The sequence below is a fragment of the Ursus arctos genome, unplaced genomic scaffold (assembly GCF_023065955.2).
Source record: "Ursus arctos isolate Adak ecotype North America unplaced genomic scaffold, UrsArc2.0 scaffold_37, whole genome shotgun sequence".
Classification (NCBI taxonomy): Eukaryota; Metazoa; Chordata; class Mammalia; order Carnivora; family Ursidae; genus Ursus; species Ursus arctos.
In genome coordinates this window covers 17,714,588-17,732,459 of record NW_026623053.1, presented here as the reverse complement: position 1 = coordinate 17,732,459, position 17,872 = coordinate 17,714,588, and the positions used below count along the sequence as shown (strand labels likewise).

The 17,872-nt window shown below is 35.9% G+C and overlaps 1 protein-coding gene across 13 annotated transcripts in view; it reads right to left on the bottom strand.

Annotated features, from left to right (window-relative positions):
* MIPOL1 (mirror-image polydactyly 1) overlaps window positions 1-17,872 on the bottom strand; it is a 357,607-nt gene that overhangs the window by 236,125 nt on the left and 103,610 nt on the right. For all 13 annotated transcript variants that reach the window (XR_008957207.1, XR_008957208.1, XR_008957210.1 and 10 more), the window contains 2 exons: window positions 8,140-8,173; window positions 7,710-7,880 (listed from right to left, as the gene is read on the bottom strand). Coding sequence is in view for 7 of the 13 variants with exons in the window: in XM_057306421.1 (XP_057162404.1) it covers window positions 7,710-7,880; window positions 8,140-8,173 (205 nt within the window). In the remaining 6 variants the exon portion in view is untranslated. The remainder of the gene's footprint in view (window positions 1-7,709; window positions 7,881-8,139; window positions 8,174-17,872) is intronic.

Below are 17,872 nucleotides of genomic sequence, written 5' to 3'. Positions count from 1 at the left end.
AGCAGTTTCCCTGTTCCTAGCAAAAGACAACTCTTGCACCTATATTCTACATCCTATCCCCTCTCAATCTACTTATCTACCCCAGGACTTTCCTACTACAATAATTTTTTTCTCTCCCTTAAAATCACCTTTTCTTTTTTCATGATTCATTTCCATCAATATACCAACTACATGCCCTAGAATCTCCTATTAAAAAAGAGAAACCCTCCCATGAACCGTAAGCCCCCTCTCCATCTACCACCAATTTCTCTGGCTCCATTACAGGGCTAAGAAGTGTGCATTCGCTGTTTTTACTGCCTCACTTTCCAGTCTCTCCTCGAACTATTCCAATGTGGCCTCTGTCCTGGACAAAACTCTTGTCGAAGCCCTCAACATCTTCCATGTGATCAAATCTACAAGTAACCATTCCATTTTCACTTTGCTCAATCTCTCAACACCATTCAAAGGAATTGATCACTCTCATCTTTAGCAAGCACTTTCTTGCCTTCTCTGGCACCACATTCTTTTTTGTGTCCTACCTCACTCACCATCCTTTCCAGTCTCCTACATGGGCCCCTTCTAATCTGGCCAACTGCTAAATGTTGGCACATCACAGAGTGTGGTCCTAGGCCTTGTTCTTTCTCAATGATCTGTCTCATCTAGTCCCAAGCTTTAATTATGTACATGCTGATGGCTGCAATAGTCAAATGCCTGCTCAATATTTCCATCTGATTTTTAAGGAATCATCTCAAATAGATCTCCTCCAAGACAATGTAATTTCCCTCCCAAAATATGTTGATCTCCTCCCAAAAATTTGCCCATCACAATAAATGGAGCAAATACCTACAGTCTTCAAGCCCCAAATATCGGAGTCAGCCTTGATTCTTCCTGCTTCCTTATGCCCAAAACCAATCTGCCTTAAAGTTCTATTCACTGTACTACTGAAATATTTCCCACTGTTCACTTCTCTAAATCTACACTTGTTCGTCTGAGCCATCATCAGTTTCACCTTTTGCATGGACTATTGCAATAGCCTTTCTCTTTCAATTTTTCTGCATTTAGATACAATGTGTACTCCTTACCACGGTCTACAAGACCATACAGATTTGTCTGCTGCCTATCTCTTCTACCTCATCTCTTGTTACTATCTTTCTTTGCTCATTGTAAGTCAATCGCATTTAAGTTGGGTATGTTCATATCAGCATCTTAAGCACACTAAGCTTATTCTCTCTCAGGGCACTACTGATCTATTATTTTCTGATGGAACACTCTTTCCATGGTTCTTTGCATGGCTAGATCCTCCTCCTCTTTCAAGTCTCAGTTCAACTATTCATGTTGACAAAGAGGCCTGCCTTGATCACCCTATTTAAAGTAACAGCCCCACTACCAATTGTGGTTATTCTCCACTACCTTTTTATTTTCATCACATTACTACTCGAAAATATTTTATTCGTTAGTTTGCTCACTACGTTTATATTTCCATTCTAAAATATAAGTCTTGTACAAGAAAGAACCTTCTATTTGGAATTGCTGGGTTCCCAACACATGGCACATAACAGGTATGCAATAAAATGTAAATGAATGAATAATATTTCACCAAATTCTTTTAGTTCTGTGTACCTTGAAATTGATTTAAAATAGCTCAGCTCATCAGTTCATTAATTCAACATATATTAAGTACCTACACTGTCCTAAGGATCAAACTGTGACAGAAACATAAAGAAAAATAGTTTCTATCTTCATGCTAGTAGGAAAGACAGTGTAATGCAGTATGACAAGTACTGTTAACAGGATACAAAGTGAAATATGGACACAAAGAAGATATTTATCATATTGATTCATGTGAAAGACCTTATGAAAGAGATAGTTAAATTAGCCTTGAAGTAGCAGTCTACTTCAAATAGACAAGTGAGCAACAAGTGGAGAGAAAGCATGTTCCAGTGAGGGGAAACACGCTTACATGAAGGCAGAAAGAGTTATACAACAACAGACCAATTACACTTTCTGTATATTGGACAGCTGTCTTCTTAGAATTTTCTTCATTATAAAATGGACTGGATGCATGTCTTCCTCTTGGTTTATTTTTCATTCTGCTGGAGCTGTAGCTTAGTGCTTGTAGTAGCTTACAGGCTATAGAGAATAAGGAACCTGACTAGAGAAATATTAAGCTGAGTTTCTTTAATTACCCTGGTGATTACCCCTTGGTCCTTTCATGCTTTTTGTATTTGTCAATTTTGGACCTGAAGGACTTCAGGATCTGTACTTTTCATTATAGGATTTGATAAAAATGAAATAACTAAATGATCAAAAAAAAAAGATGTGCTAAATATATCCTATTAAAGGAGGCACATAAATGTTTTAGAAATATTTTCAACAAAAACAATAAACAAAAGTGAAGAAATTAAAAGGGTTATTATTGATTTTAGATATTTGTAATGACTTATTTCTAAAAACAGTGGCCAGTTAAGATTCTCTACATGGTGTTCAGGTTATAGAAATTTATGGTCACTAATTCAGCCCTGATAGATCAACAAGGGAAAACTAACATCTAGAAGACAACAAAGAAAAGGAAGTCCAGGGAAAGGACAGAGGATGTTGAGATGTTTAATCTGGGAGAGAAAAGACAGTGGTAATATCTGCTTTTGCCTGCTTATGCTCTGACCCTAAAAGTTTTTACCTTGCAAGCTCTTTTTCATATAGTTCATAAACTAACTTTGATCAAGTCTGGCAACAGAAAGTCTAATTCTTATCAGTAGGTGAGAAAGAAGTGAGTTCAAGATCCATAAGCATATTATCAATTATGCCTGGAGTTGATTCCAAACATCTATGTACATAGAGAATTTACCACTTTTTTCCTTTATCTTTGCTATCTTCTAAGTCTTTATGACAAGTCCTTTGCTTTGGTGTTTTGAATATATTTTATCAATGCCCCTGGCCCATTTGGCTAAAGTCCATATCCCAACCTCCATACCCATGCCTAATTTATTCAGTTCTCAGGACTGGGCCCTTCACCTATGTTCCAGGTACCGGCTGCAGTCCAATCAATAAAAATCTCTGCAATATTACTGTACCAACTACAAGTATCAATGAGGCCCAGCTTCCTGCTGCTAGGCCTTGCCCTTATCTATGCCTATGGAATTCAAAACTAGCCTGAACTAGCCTAATTTAGCTAGAACCCCTAAGAATGGTGTAACTGTTAATTTTATGTGAAAAACTGACCAGGCCACAGGGTCCAGATATTTGATTAAGCATTACTTCTGGGTGTGTCTGTGAGGATGTTTCTGGATGAGATTAACATGTGAATCAGTAGACTGAACAAAACAGACTGCTCTCCCCAATGTGAATGGGCTTCCACATTCAATCCATTTCAGGAGGCCTGAATAGAATAAAAAGTTGAGTAAGAAAGAATTCCTTCTCTCTGATTGTCTTTAAACTGGTATATTGGTCTTCCCTTGCTTTCAGACTTGGACTTGAACCAGAACTTACATCATCGGTTCTCCTGGTTGTTCAGGCCTTTGGACTCAGACTGGTACTAAAGCATTGGTTCTCCTGGGTATCTAGCTTACTGACTGAAGATCTTGAACTTCTCAGCCTTCATAATAACATGAGCCAATTCTTTATAGTAAATCTGTTTATATGTATGTTTTTTATTGGTTCTGTTTTCCTGGAGAACCCAAAGTAACACAAATGATTATTTAAGTTACCGTAGCTTGTAATAAGGTCAGGCCTCAAAGCTAATGAATTGCCAATTCTGGCCAGTTCTATTCTTCTGTTGCTTATTGGTGTCTGGCCTGAATCCAATTGTGTCTCAAAGACTAGCTGTATGAATTAGGACACTATTGCTCATGTAGATATTCAAATATATCTGATACAATATAATTCATCAGTCAAATGTTCTGAGGCCAATACGAGCAAGATATTAAGAGGGAATGACTACTTAACAAAATTGAAAATTAGTCATAAGATTCCTCAATTTAGTGGGTAGTTTAACTAGATAGCTTCTAGAGTTCTATGAAACTTAAGATCCCAGAAAAGTTAGTGAAGAAATGGAAGTTTCTAGCTTTACCCATAGTACCAGGTATTTCTGTAACATAAATAAACTATTTATGAGGACTAATGGGCCAAAAGTGATAAGAATGAATGAAAGACTGTGGTAAGATAATTCTTTAATCAAACAAATGCTTATTATAAAAATTTTAATTCATCTTATAAAATATTTTAAGGCGCTCAGTTCTCAGCTTGAGATAGAAGTTATGGGAGAAGAATTCGAATAAATAAGAGTATTAGGATTCATCAGAAAAAGATAAGATTTTAACAAGGCCAGTCCAAGTAAATAAATGATTTTAACTTGTTTGAAAAACGAAGTAGATTAGCAAATGTATCAAAATCAAGAACTTCTCACTATAGCTATATAGAATGGGACTGGCACTACACAGAACATATTACAGACCAGAAGAGACTGGAGAGACCCGACAACTAAATGAAATGTGGTATCTTGGATTGAATCTTTTTTTTTTAAAAGATTTTATTTATTTATTTATTTATTTATTTATTTATTTATTTGACAGAGAGACAGCCAGCGAGGGAGGGAACACAAGCAGGGGGAGTGGGAGAGGAAGAAGCAGGCTCCCAGCAGAGCAGGAAGCCCGATGCGGGGCTCGATCCCAGGACCCTGGGATCACTCCCTGAGCTGAAGGCAGATGCTTAATGACTGAGCCACCCAGGAGCCCCATCTTGGATTAAATCTTGAACAGGACTTTAATGGAAAACTGGTAAAATCTGAATAATGCCTGAAGTTAACAGTACTCTACCAATGTGGGTTTCTTAAATTTAACAAACTTACCACAGTCATGAGCAAAATGGCAAAAGCAGGGCAAATCAAAACTGGGTCAAAGGTACATGGGGTTAAAGGTATATGGGAACGCCATACTGTACTACCTTTGAAACATTCCCGCACATCTAAAACTGTGCCAAAATAAAGTTTATTTTAAAAAATTAAGGAAAAAAGTTTCCATTCAGAACTATAAGACAGTAATTCAAAAGTTCATTTTTAGAATGATTATGACATAAAAATTAAAATGAATACTATTTAGGCCAGAGAGCTTGAAAACTATGCAAATTAAAATAATTAAAATAAACAACTGCTTCTTCACAAAACATAATAAAGACATGCAATAGATAAATAATAAATACACTGTAATGATGGATAATATCTATTTATAAATAAAGGCATGTTGGTAAATATTGCCAAATGTTGATTTCTTTATCTTTATGTATCATGAAAGGTAGCAAGCAAAGGATAGAGAGAAAGAAGGAATGGGTAGCAGTCAATATTGAATTAGGCTCTATGTGTTTATTTTCAGTTAACTTAAGAAAATAAATGATAAAAAAATCAAATGTTTGAGTTCACACTATAATTGTTTCCAAGTACTTACAAACAATTTGGCTATCTCTTCAACAATATATTGAATGACTCAAGATTGCATACTGTTAGTAAGACACAAAATGGTAAAAACAGTTTGTTCATTTTAGAAGTTTAAGGACTTTTTCCAAATCTAACCTGAAGATAAATGTCAGTTCTCCACATCCTATCTGGAAATCATTTGTGGCAAAACAGTGCTCCAGCCAAAAACAAGAAAAGTCAGATTAAATTTAAAAATCCAGTTTAAAGACGTCAGAAGGCTGCAGCTCCAACAATAAGTTGAGTGGCTAAGATTCTGAAGAGAGTGGTTTGCAGATCTGCAGTCATTTTTTTACCCCTGAGTTTTAAAGATTCCAGGCCTGGGTAAGGGGCTGGGAAGCCAGCCTTTGACTGCACAGAGGGCTCATGTTGGAGGACAGAGAAATCATCGAAGCTTTAGGTAGCTGTGCAGGACTGAAGTGACAAAATTGGAGATCCGAGACTTATTTCTCCCCCAAATCATTTGATAAATCCCAAACCTGTACAGGGCTTGAAATTAAAAAGCCAAGCCCTAAAGCCTCTGAAAAGCATAATGGAGAGTTCCACAGTCTTAAATGGTGAGGACATAAACACCAGAGTACAAGTTTTGCCAGAAGTAGGGTCCTTCTGAGTATCAGCTCTGTTTGGGAAGCCTTACCAAAAGTACTGGGCTGAGCCACAGGTAGACTAAGACTTACCAAAACTTCTATCCAGCCTCCATGGGAGAGAGTAAACTATTTTATAGAGTGATAAAAATGAACTAATAGGAAACATTCTATGAAGTAGGAGAGAAAAGAGGCAATTGATTAAGTGATAACCTTAAGCAAGCAAGAAAAGACGAGAACTAGTATAGAAATACATTGTCCTTAAACAAGGGCATGTACTACGTAAGAAATAAAATACAAAAGGCAGAGTATATGGGTACAAATGCAGGAAGGCTGGTGGGTGAAATGGTCGGGAAAAGCAGAAGGTTGGATATCTAAAGAGAGAAGGGAGATAAAACAGTCCTTGAATGGACTAACAAAAGGCCAGAAAAATGCCGGGCAACACCAAGGGCCTACCTCAAGACAATGGTCATGAATTTAAGGGTTAGTTGGCAAATCTGTGTGATGTTCTTCTCTCATATAAAGCTGCGAAGGTGTAGAACAGGCAGAAAATTAAATATAAAAGGCTTAGGTTTTGCTTGGTGAGTAGGACAAAAGGCCAAGAGAACTGAGGTTATATTATATGCAAATTGGTGATAATTAGGTGAGCCCTCCGTAAAGAGGGAAGTGGGAACAGGAGGCTTGAGGGAATAGGAAAATAAGTGGTAAATTCAACAGAAATCGGTGCCAGTGGAGTTGAAATTTGCTACTCAGAGTTCTGGAGTTAAGTGAACTGGAAAGATAGTTTAAGTGCTGGTCAGAAATAGGATATGACCATAGGGTGGATGGCGGAAGTAGAGCAGAACACATGATGATGAGAGGAGAGAAATTCAAAGAGATGAGAGGCCAGAACAGGGAAAGAATCATCTGTATAGAAATTTAAATCACCAAGAATTGTTTTTCATAATTCAAAACCACAAGAGTGTGCTGAAGAAAGAGACCATGAAATATGTCTTAAGATCTTCAAGAAATGAGGGAAGCACCACTGGAGTGTGCCCAGCACTGTACCGGGAGTGCCTACTGGGTGGTACAATCTGAGGCCCGCGCTTCAAAGCTCGAGGTGTTTAGAGAGAAAAAAGGAACAACAATGTAAAAACACTAATGCGGAACAAGCCTCTAAGCCCACTGGTGTAACGGCTGTGGGACGGAGAACGATCACTACTTGAGAGGACTGCAGTGGAAGCAGTATCCTCGGGGAGGGAATCAGGTTTCAGTTAGAGCAGGAAGGTGTAAGTAATGTTCAGAAAAGAATACACTAATAATTTGATTCATTTATCAATGTTTACTAAAAGGCACTGAATTAGGCACTGGGAATAAAGCAGTAATAAAGACATAATCTCAGCCCTCACAAAACTGAGACTCAAGTAAGAAGTCTCATATAAAAGTGATTACTTTAAAGAATAAAACTAAATTCTTTTTTTTAAATATAACTAAATTTTTATAACAACCTAACAGTTTTATTCAGAAATGAGGATGCATGTATTTGAAGAATGGTCTAACAAAATTTGTGACTATTTTAATACATCTAATCATTGTGGTGTTAATCAGATGCTAAAAACTAATTTGAATTAAGACTATGTGGGGAAAGGTCATTTTTTAACGGTAAAGAAATGGGGGGAAATGCTTTTACAGATACATGCAGTTACCTGAGACAAAGCAGCATCCCGCTCTTCTATCACCGCATTCATTTCTTCTGCAGTGATTCTCTTTTTACATTCCTTGGTCTTGTAGATTCTATCCACAATTACAGCTCCATTCTTCTGAATAGCTATTCCTGTGTCTGCGTTGTTTATTCTGTTCAGTAATTCCTGTAATGTCTACCAACACCATTATATGTTAGTCAGACATGGAGTTTTAATATATTTTATTTAATATAGGGTTTTAATTAATAGGCACATGTGAATTGTAAATTGACTGAGTGAAGTTATTGAATTTTCATATTGCAGCAAAGATGTACATTATTAGTGTGTCAATTCTTCTTTTTCCCACATCTTAGTTCTTGAAACCCACTCAATTGAACTTAAGCCTCTAAGATATAAGACTGACATCAAGAAATCTCCTCAGAGAATGGCTTACCATGTCATTTTCTTCAGGGTTAATATTTTCTAGCCTAGAAAAAAGGGACACAGAAAGCCTGATCAGTAGCATTTCCTTAGTGCAGCAAAATGAGTTCGCTTTTTAAATCTTTAGAACCTCAAGTAATTTCATTCGACTAGTCTTTAGAGTCAACCATGACACTGAACATATTAAAGTGCCACCTGCTCGACTCCATCTTTCAATAATGCTCCATATCTTCTGCACTGACTTCAGACTGTTAAGTTATTAATGTTTACTGCTATATATGACTACAAGGATCAATTGTTCATATGTGCTTAGATGAGGAAAGTTCCCTAGTGATAGAAGCACTACTTCTCATCATTATATTTATTCCTGGACTTTCAATTCTTACCAAAAACTGTATTTCCTCTGGTTTTTTGGACTTCATCACAAATAAAACAAGGCAAGTATTTTTATTGCAAAGTTTAACTATGTTCCCTCAAAAGCAAAGACAAATAATGACCTCTAAATTTGAACTGAAAATCTCCTGCTGCTATCTATTTGTTAAAACAAATACATCATATAGAAAGGCTGACCAAACTGGACCATGCTTTTAGATGATTAATGTTATTTTCTCTCTTTCATTACATATATAGAATTATTCAATTTAAAGACTAAGGAAGTAAACTGGTTCTTCTCATAAATGCATTTTGTCTTAGAAGAGTCATAGTGCTTACTGAAAATTTTTTTGATGTTGGTGAATTGAACAAATGCAGGAAAGGTAAAGAAAGAAGCTCTAAATGACATAGCTTAGAAAATGTCTATAATGTAATTTAGGCAGCCATTAAATTGGGTAAATTAAATGAAAATCTGTAATGGCTATCAGTAAAATGATGTAGATTTTAGAAATGGCTCCATTATTTTGAATTGTATTAATATTAAATTAAAAATTAAAATGTTTAGATATATAAGTTCCTGTTTTCTCACATTCCCCCCCCCCCCAATTTCTGGGCTCCTATGATTTAATGTTTACCACAATAAAAAAGGATACTTGGAAAAGATATAGAGAAACTTAATAAATTTATTACAAAATTGTTCCAAACTCCACAGTTCAATGAAATTGCTACATTCATGAAGAGAAATTTAGAACATTGAATTTTTGACAGGAAAAAAATAAACATACAAAAAAAAGTATTTCTTTTTTTTTTTTAAAGAATTTATTTATTTATTTGAGAGAGACTGCAAGAGAGAGCACAAGCAGAGGGAGTGGCAGAGGGAGAGGGAGAAGCAGGCTCCCTGCTGAGCAGGGAGCCCAGTGCAGGACCCTGGGATCATCACCCCAGCTGAAGGCAGACACTTAAGTGACTAAGCCACCCAGGCGCCCCTATCAAAAACTATTTCTACACATACATAAATGGCATAAATTTACAGGATGGCATAGTAATTTTGAATTATGTATACTTAGTATATCTCAAACTAGTAATGTCCACTTGGATTCACATTTCACATTTCTCCCAAAATAAATCAACAGTTTTCAAATACCCTGCTTCATAAAAGCTTGTTCTCCAAAAACTCTGAAGATAATCATTTCTTTTTTTAATCAATTAAAAACACAGTGAAAAGTATAAGATAACAAAATTCTTACGCTTATTTATGATCATATAAAACTATTTGAAAAACATCAGTAGCATTTAACCATCAGATACTGGTTGGCTAAATATCATTTTTAAGGAAGCCATATGTAGTGAGAAATAGTTCCCTTAATATTGTTCTTTTTAGACAAAATCAGACCATGAGCTAATTACAGCAGTTTCCAAAGGAGATTCAATTTAAATTCTTATAAATTTCATAATTAATTTCTTAAACTCGATAATTTAAAATGAAAAGATACATGAAAACTAAATACTCAGATTAGTAGGTTACTGGAAACTCTTGCAAAAAAACAAAGTTTAGATCTCAAGGTTATAAATGTCCTTCTTTTGTTCCAAAGAACTACATATATGATTAGGAAGAAAATAACAGTGTAGTGAAGTTACCTAGTTTGTACATTCAAAATAATCAACACAACACAGTGTATGCAATTTCTATGTGATACCTATAAGTTTTTTTCAGGAATTGTAAGGTGAAGAAGAATTATTACTTTAAGGAGACACAAATGAAGAGTCTGAATGTTTTATATTAATATCTTTCAAGAGGATATGGTTAAGATAGTTGTATTTAGTATAATATTAGATTTCTCTACTAAAAACTAAAATTTTTTAAAAATTAAAATTTTCTTATCAAAGGTTATACTAAATCCTTTCCACATGAATCTAGCATTACAGCTACAAATAATATATATGATTGCCCTTAGAAGTACCTAAGGTATAGTGACTTATCATTTTGCTGATGGGTGAATTTGAATCATGTTTTGGTAGGTGTGCCAGGTCTGATATGCAGGGCACGAGGTCAACCACTTAGCATTTATTTGGATCTCAATTTTGCTTTATTATTATCCTTTATAATTTTTAAAAAGATTTTATTTATTTATTTGACAGAGAGTGCACAAGCAGGGAGAGTGGGAGAGAAGAGAAGCAGACTCACTGCTGAGCAGGGAACCTGATATGGGGCTCGATCCCAGGACCCTGGAATCATGTCCTGAACCAAAGGCAGACGCTTAACCGAACGAGCCACCCAGGCGCCCTATCCTTTATAATTGATCTAATTTTGCTCTATGGTTATCCATTATAAGTACAGTGATAAATGCTCATTAAGAGAAAACTAAAACTTTAATGAAAATGACCAAATGGTTAATCTGAGAGTTGAAAAATTACATAAAAACAAATAACTTTCAATATAAACACAAGTCTGGAAAGAGAAAAGGCTAATATTTATATTTCTCTATTTGTATTTCTTTAAAAGTTTCAGGAAGTACTTGTCATAGATATCAAAGATTAAGTACATCATAATTTAGTTTCAACTAGATTATTTACAGCAAAGATCAGCAAACTTTCTGTAAACAGTCATATAGTATTTTAGACTTTGCTGTATGTTCTCTGTTGCAGTTACTAAATGCTGCCTTTCTAGTACAAAAGCATCCAAAGATAATATGTAAATGAACAGGTGTGGCTGTGCTCCAATAAGACTTTATTCACGAAAACAACTGGAGGGATGGATGTGCACCATAGGTCTTTACTTTGCTCATCCCTGATATAGAGCACTGAAAAATGAGGCCAGATCTTTGATGTTAAAACACTCTAAGTGCCAACTGTGACATATTTTTCTGAGTTGGATCACTCACTATCTAGTTAAAGACTAATCACCCAAAAATGTGGATTTCAGAAAATAAAATTCAGTCTTATAAGGACATCACTTATCGTTATGACTTAAGAAAACATAAAAATTAGGCAAACAACCTACTTTTAGAAAAAAGAAGACAATTTTATTTGAAAGAGAGCACAAGCAGGGGGAACAGCAGGCAGAGGGAGAAGCAGGTTTCCCACTGAGCAAGGAGCTCGATGCGGGACTTGATCCCAGGACCCTGGAATCATGACCTGAGCCAAAGGCAAATGCTTAACCCACTGAGCCACCCAGGCGTCCCTTAAGAAGACAATTTTAAACAGTTTACCAGGCTTTCTATTTTCTATATAAAATGACTTGTTAGAGGCTTAAGGTTTACTAGCAACATGTAGAATACATAAGGCTTTACTGGTTTAATAAAGATTGAAAGTATAGTTGATTATATGAAATACAGTTGGCAAACTATAAATTATGTATCATTAATAGGAGATTTACAATGATACAAAAGAATCTCAACCTTTTGGAAACTAAATTATGCCTATAACAGTCTAACCAGACATAGTCATGATAATTAGTAAGAATTTTGCTGAAGTAAATGTCCATGGGCTCAAGTTTCAATTGATTTCCTATACTGTGCATATTCTGACTGACACCCCTGCACTCTAAGTGAAAAGACCCATGCATTAAATGTCACATTTCTTGATTTATCCCTAGATCAGTCAATATCATGTCTTTCCTTTCTGAACCTATAGTCATTCACCTTGTTCAATGGGAAGCAGCTAAACTTTGACCTCAAATGATAAAAGGAACTTGTGTTCACCTAATCAAAAATCTCTGAATTGTTTTTTATTCTCTTTCATTTTTACACAGTGCCACCTTAATATGTTAAAAAGAAAAACTGAACAGACTGAATGTCATGATCTCAAAAGTTGGAATATACATACACAAATGTGTCTATATTAGTAAGTAAATTTTAGTTATTTTTTTAAAAAGATTTTATTTATTTGACAGAGAGAGACAGCCAGCGAGAGAGGGAACACAGGCAGGGGGAGTGGGAGAGGAAGAAGCAGGCTCATAGCGGAGGAGCCTGATGTGGGGCTTGATCCCAGGACGCCGGGATCACGCCCTGAGCCAAAGGCAGACACTTAATGACTGAGCCACCCAGGTGCCCCAAATTTTATTTATTTTAACTTGAATCTTTTTTACTTTTTTCCTAGTTTTGGATAAAAGTGAAACAGAAAAAAGCATTGAAGATTCAAGGGGTAAGGGAAGGCAGAAGTAGAATATAGACAAAACAGACATCACAAAAAGACAGAAGTAGATCAGAACTGGCAAAAATGAAAATGACAGAAGGAATTTGAAGATTATAGGAACCAAGAAATAAGGAATTAAAACAAAAAGAGATGTGAAATAATGTGTATTATTTCAACCTATAACTCAGTGCCTCCAAATATGCCTTTCAGTCAAGCAAAGATCAATTATAAATTGGTTCTGTCTTAATAAGGAATTCATCTAAAATGCACTATTGAAAGTTCAGAACCTATAGATGTCAACTGAGTAGAAAGGAGCATGCACAGTGACATTTAAAACTATGCTGACATACCATTCTTTTAAAGTTGTTGTTCTTCCCTCTTATGTATGATTTTTCCTGATCTCCCCAATCTGCACCCCTAGACTATAAAACTGTAGAAGTGGACTACAAACTGTTCCTAAGAACCAATAATTATTCATATCAATTAATATTATTTTAGTATTTATGTAGTTATTTCTTTAATGTCTATTTTCTCAACTAAACTGGGCCATAATGCTGTGTTCTGAGTAACCTGACACATAGTACATATTCAATAAATATTTATTGAATGGACTAAATAACTAAAAGAAAGGGCTTGGGATTGAGGGTTTTTCTTTACTCCCTTTCCCATTTCTCCCTTAATATAAATGCTACAAAGAACAAATGAGAAAGGGTCTGCCTCAAGGAACCCTAATTTTAATATATTGTAATAAAAACTGGAACAAATGTATGTACAAATTAAAGTAGACAATGGCAGGTAAAAAAAAAAAATGTAAAGAAAGATAGGCTCAATTTAGAGCCATCAATTAAAGAGAGAATGAACAAAACTAAGAGACCAAACTAGTAGAGGCTCTGAGGAAGAAGTTTTGATTTGGATATGTGGGCAGATGGTTGCGCCACTGACTGGGACAAGAGGTCAAGGGAGAATAAGGTTTAAAAATGAATTAGTAAATTCCATTTGGGATATGGTAAGTTTGAGTTGCCTATGTAAGTCTGAGATAGATAAGTCCTACAATGTGTAATTGACTTTGACTCTGAGCAAATAGTCAGCCACTCAAAGTTTTTTCACCTATAAGTACACGCATCATCTACCTCAAGGAGTTGTGACATTGTATAAAAAGCTGATCTGTTATCTTTGGGATGTGATTTTGATTTCTGAAAAGAAACAAAATCTATTTAGAAGCAAATTTCGTGAATAAAATTGGTAATCAACCTAGGTAACAAGATTACAGTCACGAATTACATGTAAACACATCACTGCTCAGTAGCTGATAAACTGAGTGTAATAGTACTTGCAAATCCCCAAAGAAGAGCTGTAAAGTTATAAAAATAAAAAAGGCATCTACTTTGAAAAGTTATGTTTAAAAACATTTGGCCCGAGGTGCCTGGGTGGCTCAGTCAGTTAAGCGGCTGCCTTCCGCTCAGGTCATGATCCCAGGGTTCTGGGATCCAGACCAACATCAGGCTCCCTGCACAGCAGGGAGCCTGCTTCTCCCTCTCCCTCTGCCTGCCGCGCCCCCCCCACTCCCCCCGCCCCCCCGCTTATGCTCTCTCTGTCAAATAAATAAAATCTTTAAAAAATAAATAAAAACATCTATCCCCAGCAAATGTTTTTGTTGATATAAACAAACTGATTTTAAAAGGCATACTGAAAAGCAAAGGTACTATAATAGCCAAAACAATTTTGTAATAAAAAAGCAAAATTAGAAGGCTAACATTATCAGATTTCAGACACTATAAAGATTCAGTAATCAATACTATGTGGTATTGGCAAAGGGATAGACACACAGATCAATAGAACAGAAAATAAAGTCCAGAAATTAATCCACACTCATATAGTTAACTGAGTTTTGACAAAAGTACCAATGAAATTTAATAGAAAAATGATGGCCTTTTCAATAAATGGTACTGGAATAAATGAAGGTCCATAGGCAAAAAACAAAAAACTCACCACCACCACAAGTACCACCTACCTTACACAAAAACTAACTCAAAAAATCACAGATCTAAATGTAAAACATGAAATTTATAAGTTTCAAGAAAGGATTTCAAAAAACCTGTGTGACCTTATATATGGCAATGAGTTTTAGATTCAATACCAAAAGTATAATCCATGAAAGAAAAAAAAAAATCAATAAATTGAATTTCATCAATATTTAAAACTTATGTTCTGCTAAACACACCATTAAGAGAACAAAAAACCATTCATGCTGATGGGAATACAAAATGGTGTCGTAGAGCCACTCTGGAAGAGACTTTGGCAGTTTCTTCTAAAGTTAACATAGATTAAACGTAGGTCCCAGGAATCATGTCAACAGATTTGAAAGCATATGTCCACACAAAACCTGTATGCAAATGCTTAAATTAAAGCAACTTTATTCAAAATCCCCCAAAATCAGAAAAAGAATCACCAGGAGGTGAGACGATCCTAGGATAGTATGAGGACTATGAAAAAGAGCCTGACTATATTACAAACTATATTACATAACTTCACTTAAGGAGGTAGAGGGAAAAAAGAAGAGCCCTTCTAAGTAACTTTGGAAGGTGGTACTTTGGAAACTGTAAGATTAAAGACTAAAGGAACTATACATGAACAGTGTACTCTAGTAGGTCAAGTTGTTTCTCATGGGGATGTACCTTAATGAATCTGAAAGAGTTATAACGTATAGTGGGGTAGAAGGAATAAGGAAATGATGGATGGTGGGGGATGGAGAACAGGTTTCTTACTGTCGGAGAGGAAATTACACATAAGAAAAAGGAGAAACCCAGAATGAAATATGTGGCACTGGATTAGAATCAGAGAAATAAGTATGAATTCAGATTTAGCTTAATAAAGATACCGATAGATACATACACGAATAATTTCATACATGTGTATGTATATTAGTTAGTATACATACATGTATTTCCTAGCTCTTTCTGCTGATTGGGCCTAAAAGTGGTCACAACAAGTAACAATGAGCACACCCAGCATCCAGACCTTGGTTTCTAATAACCGTTTTCCAACAAAAGGAATCACGGCCCTTTGAGGAATGGCTGATTTTATGGGTGAGGCACATCCCTATACATCCCTACAACACATGATCCAAGGGCATCCTGTAGTGCCAGAAAAGGAAGAAAAGTGTTTAAAAACCAAAAGGATGGGGACATGTCAAAGGGCTATGGAGGCCAACTGAAAGAGCTTCCAATGGCCGAGCTGGAATACTTCAAGCAACAAAATAAATAACACGGTATTAGATTATAACCCAAAGTATTAAACGAGTATCAATGAGTCTATACTAACATAAACAAACAAATAAATGAGGGAGAGGAGACAAATCAAAATTATAAATAATTTATGTAGGTATTTTCCATGAGGGAAGTAGAGCTCAGTTAAGCTCTCAGCCCACACCCCTTATCCCCACCTCTGAGTATGGGCTGCACTTAAGTAATCTGCTTCAAAGAATATGAAAGGGGAATGTTGGTAAGTAACTTTACAGTGGAGAAACATGGTAAGCACTACCTTGGCTAGGTGACCAAGATTAACATCACTCGTGTTAAGTCATGTTGATAGCATGATGTTGAAATAATATGATGAGAATGGCACTTCAGTCCTGTATTCTTTGTCCCCCCAAAATACCTCAGTCTAACCATGAGAAAAAATTCAGAAAAACCCAAATTGAATAACATTCTATCAAATGCCTGACCAATACTCCTGAAAACTGTCAAAGTCATGAAAAACAAGAGAAGTCTGAGAAAACAGGACTACGGTAGGCAAGGAGACATAGCAACTAAATTCATATGGGATCCTGGATGGGATCTTGGAACATAAAAAGGACATGAGAAAAACTAGTGAAATCTAGAGTGTGGAGTTTATGTATCAATGTTGCTTTTTCCCCTGTGACATATATACCATAATAACCTCAGCTGTTAACAAAAAGGAAAACTGGCAGGTGGCTGTATGGAAACTCCCTGTACTATCTTTGCAAACTTTCTGTAAACCTAAAAGTATTCTAAAATAAGAAGTTTATTGGGGGAAAAAAAGAAGTCCAAGTAAAGACAGTGGAGTGAAATCTAAACACAGAAATCTGCCACATGAACAGAAGATAAAAAATTAGTCAAACACGCCAAAATCCTCAACAAGATCCTTGCTAATAGAATCCAACAGTACATTAAAAGGATTATCCATCATGACCAAGTGGGATTCATAACCTGGGATGCAAGCGTGGTTCAACATTCGCAAATCGATCAGCGTGATACATCATATCAACAGGAAAAGACTCAGGAACCATATGATCCTCTCAATTGATGCAGAAAAAGCATTTGACAAAATGCAGCATCCTTTCCTGATTAAAACCCTTCAGAGTGTAGGAATAGAGTGTACATTTCTCAATCTCATAAAAGCCATCTTTGAAAAGCCTACAGCAAATATTATACTCAATGGGGAAAAGCTGGAAGCCTTTTCCCTAAGATCAGGAACACGACAAGGATGCCCACTCTCGCCACTATTATTCAATGTAGTACTAGAAGTCCTTGCAACAGCAATCAGACAACAAACAGGGATCAAAGGTATCCAAATAGGCAAAGAAGAAGTCAAACTGTCTCTCTTCGCAGATGACATGATACTCTATATGGAAAACCCAAAAGAATCCACTCCCAAACTACTAGAAGTTATAGAGCAATTCAGTAATGTGGCGGGATACAAAATCAATGCTCAGAAATCAGTTGCATTTCTATACACGAATAATGAGACTGAAGAAAGAGAAATTAGGGAATTCATCCCATTTACAATAGCATCAAAAATCATACGTTATCTTGGAATTAACTTAACCAGAGACGTAAAGGATCTATATTCTGGAAACTACAAATCACTCTTGAAAGACATTGAAGAAGACACAAAAAGATGGAAAAATATTCCATGCTCATGGATCGGAAGAATTAACATAGTTAAAATGTCCATGCTACCCAGAGCAATCTACACTTTCAGTGCTATCCCGATCAAAATACCAATGACATTTTTCAAAGAACTGGAACAAATAGTCCTTAAATTTGTATGGAACTAGAAAAGGCCCCGAATCGCCAAGGAATTGTTGAAAAGGAAAAACAAAGCTGGGGGCTTCACAATGCCGGATTTCAAGCTGTACTACAAAGCTGTGATCACAAAGACAGCATGGTACCGGCACAAAAACAGACACATAGACCAATGGAACAGAATAGAGAACC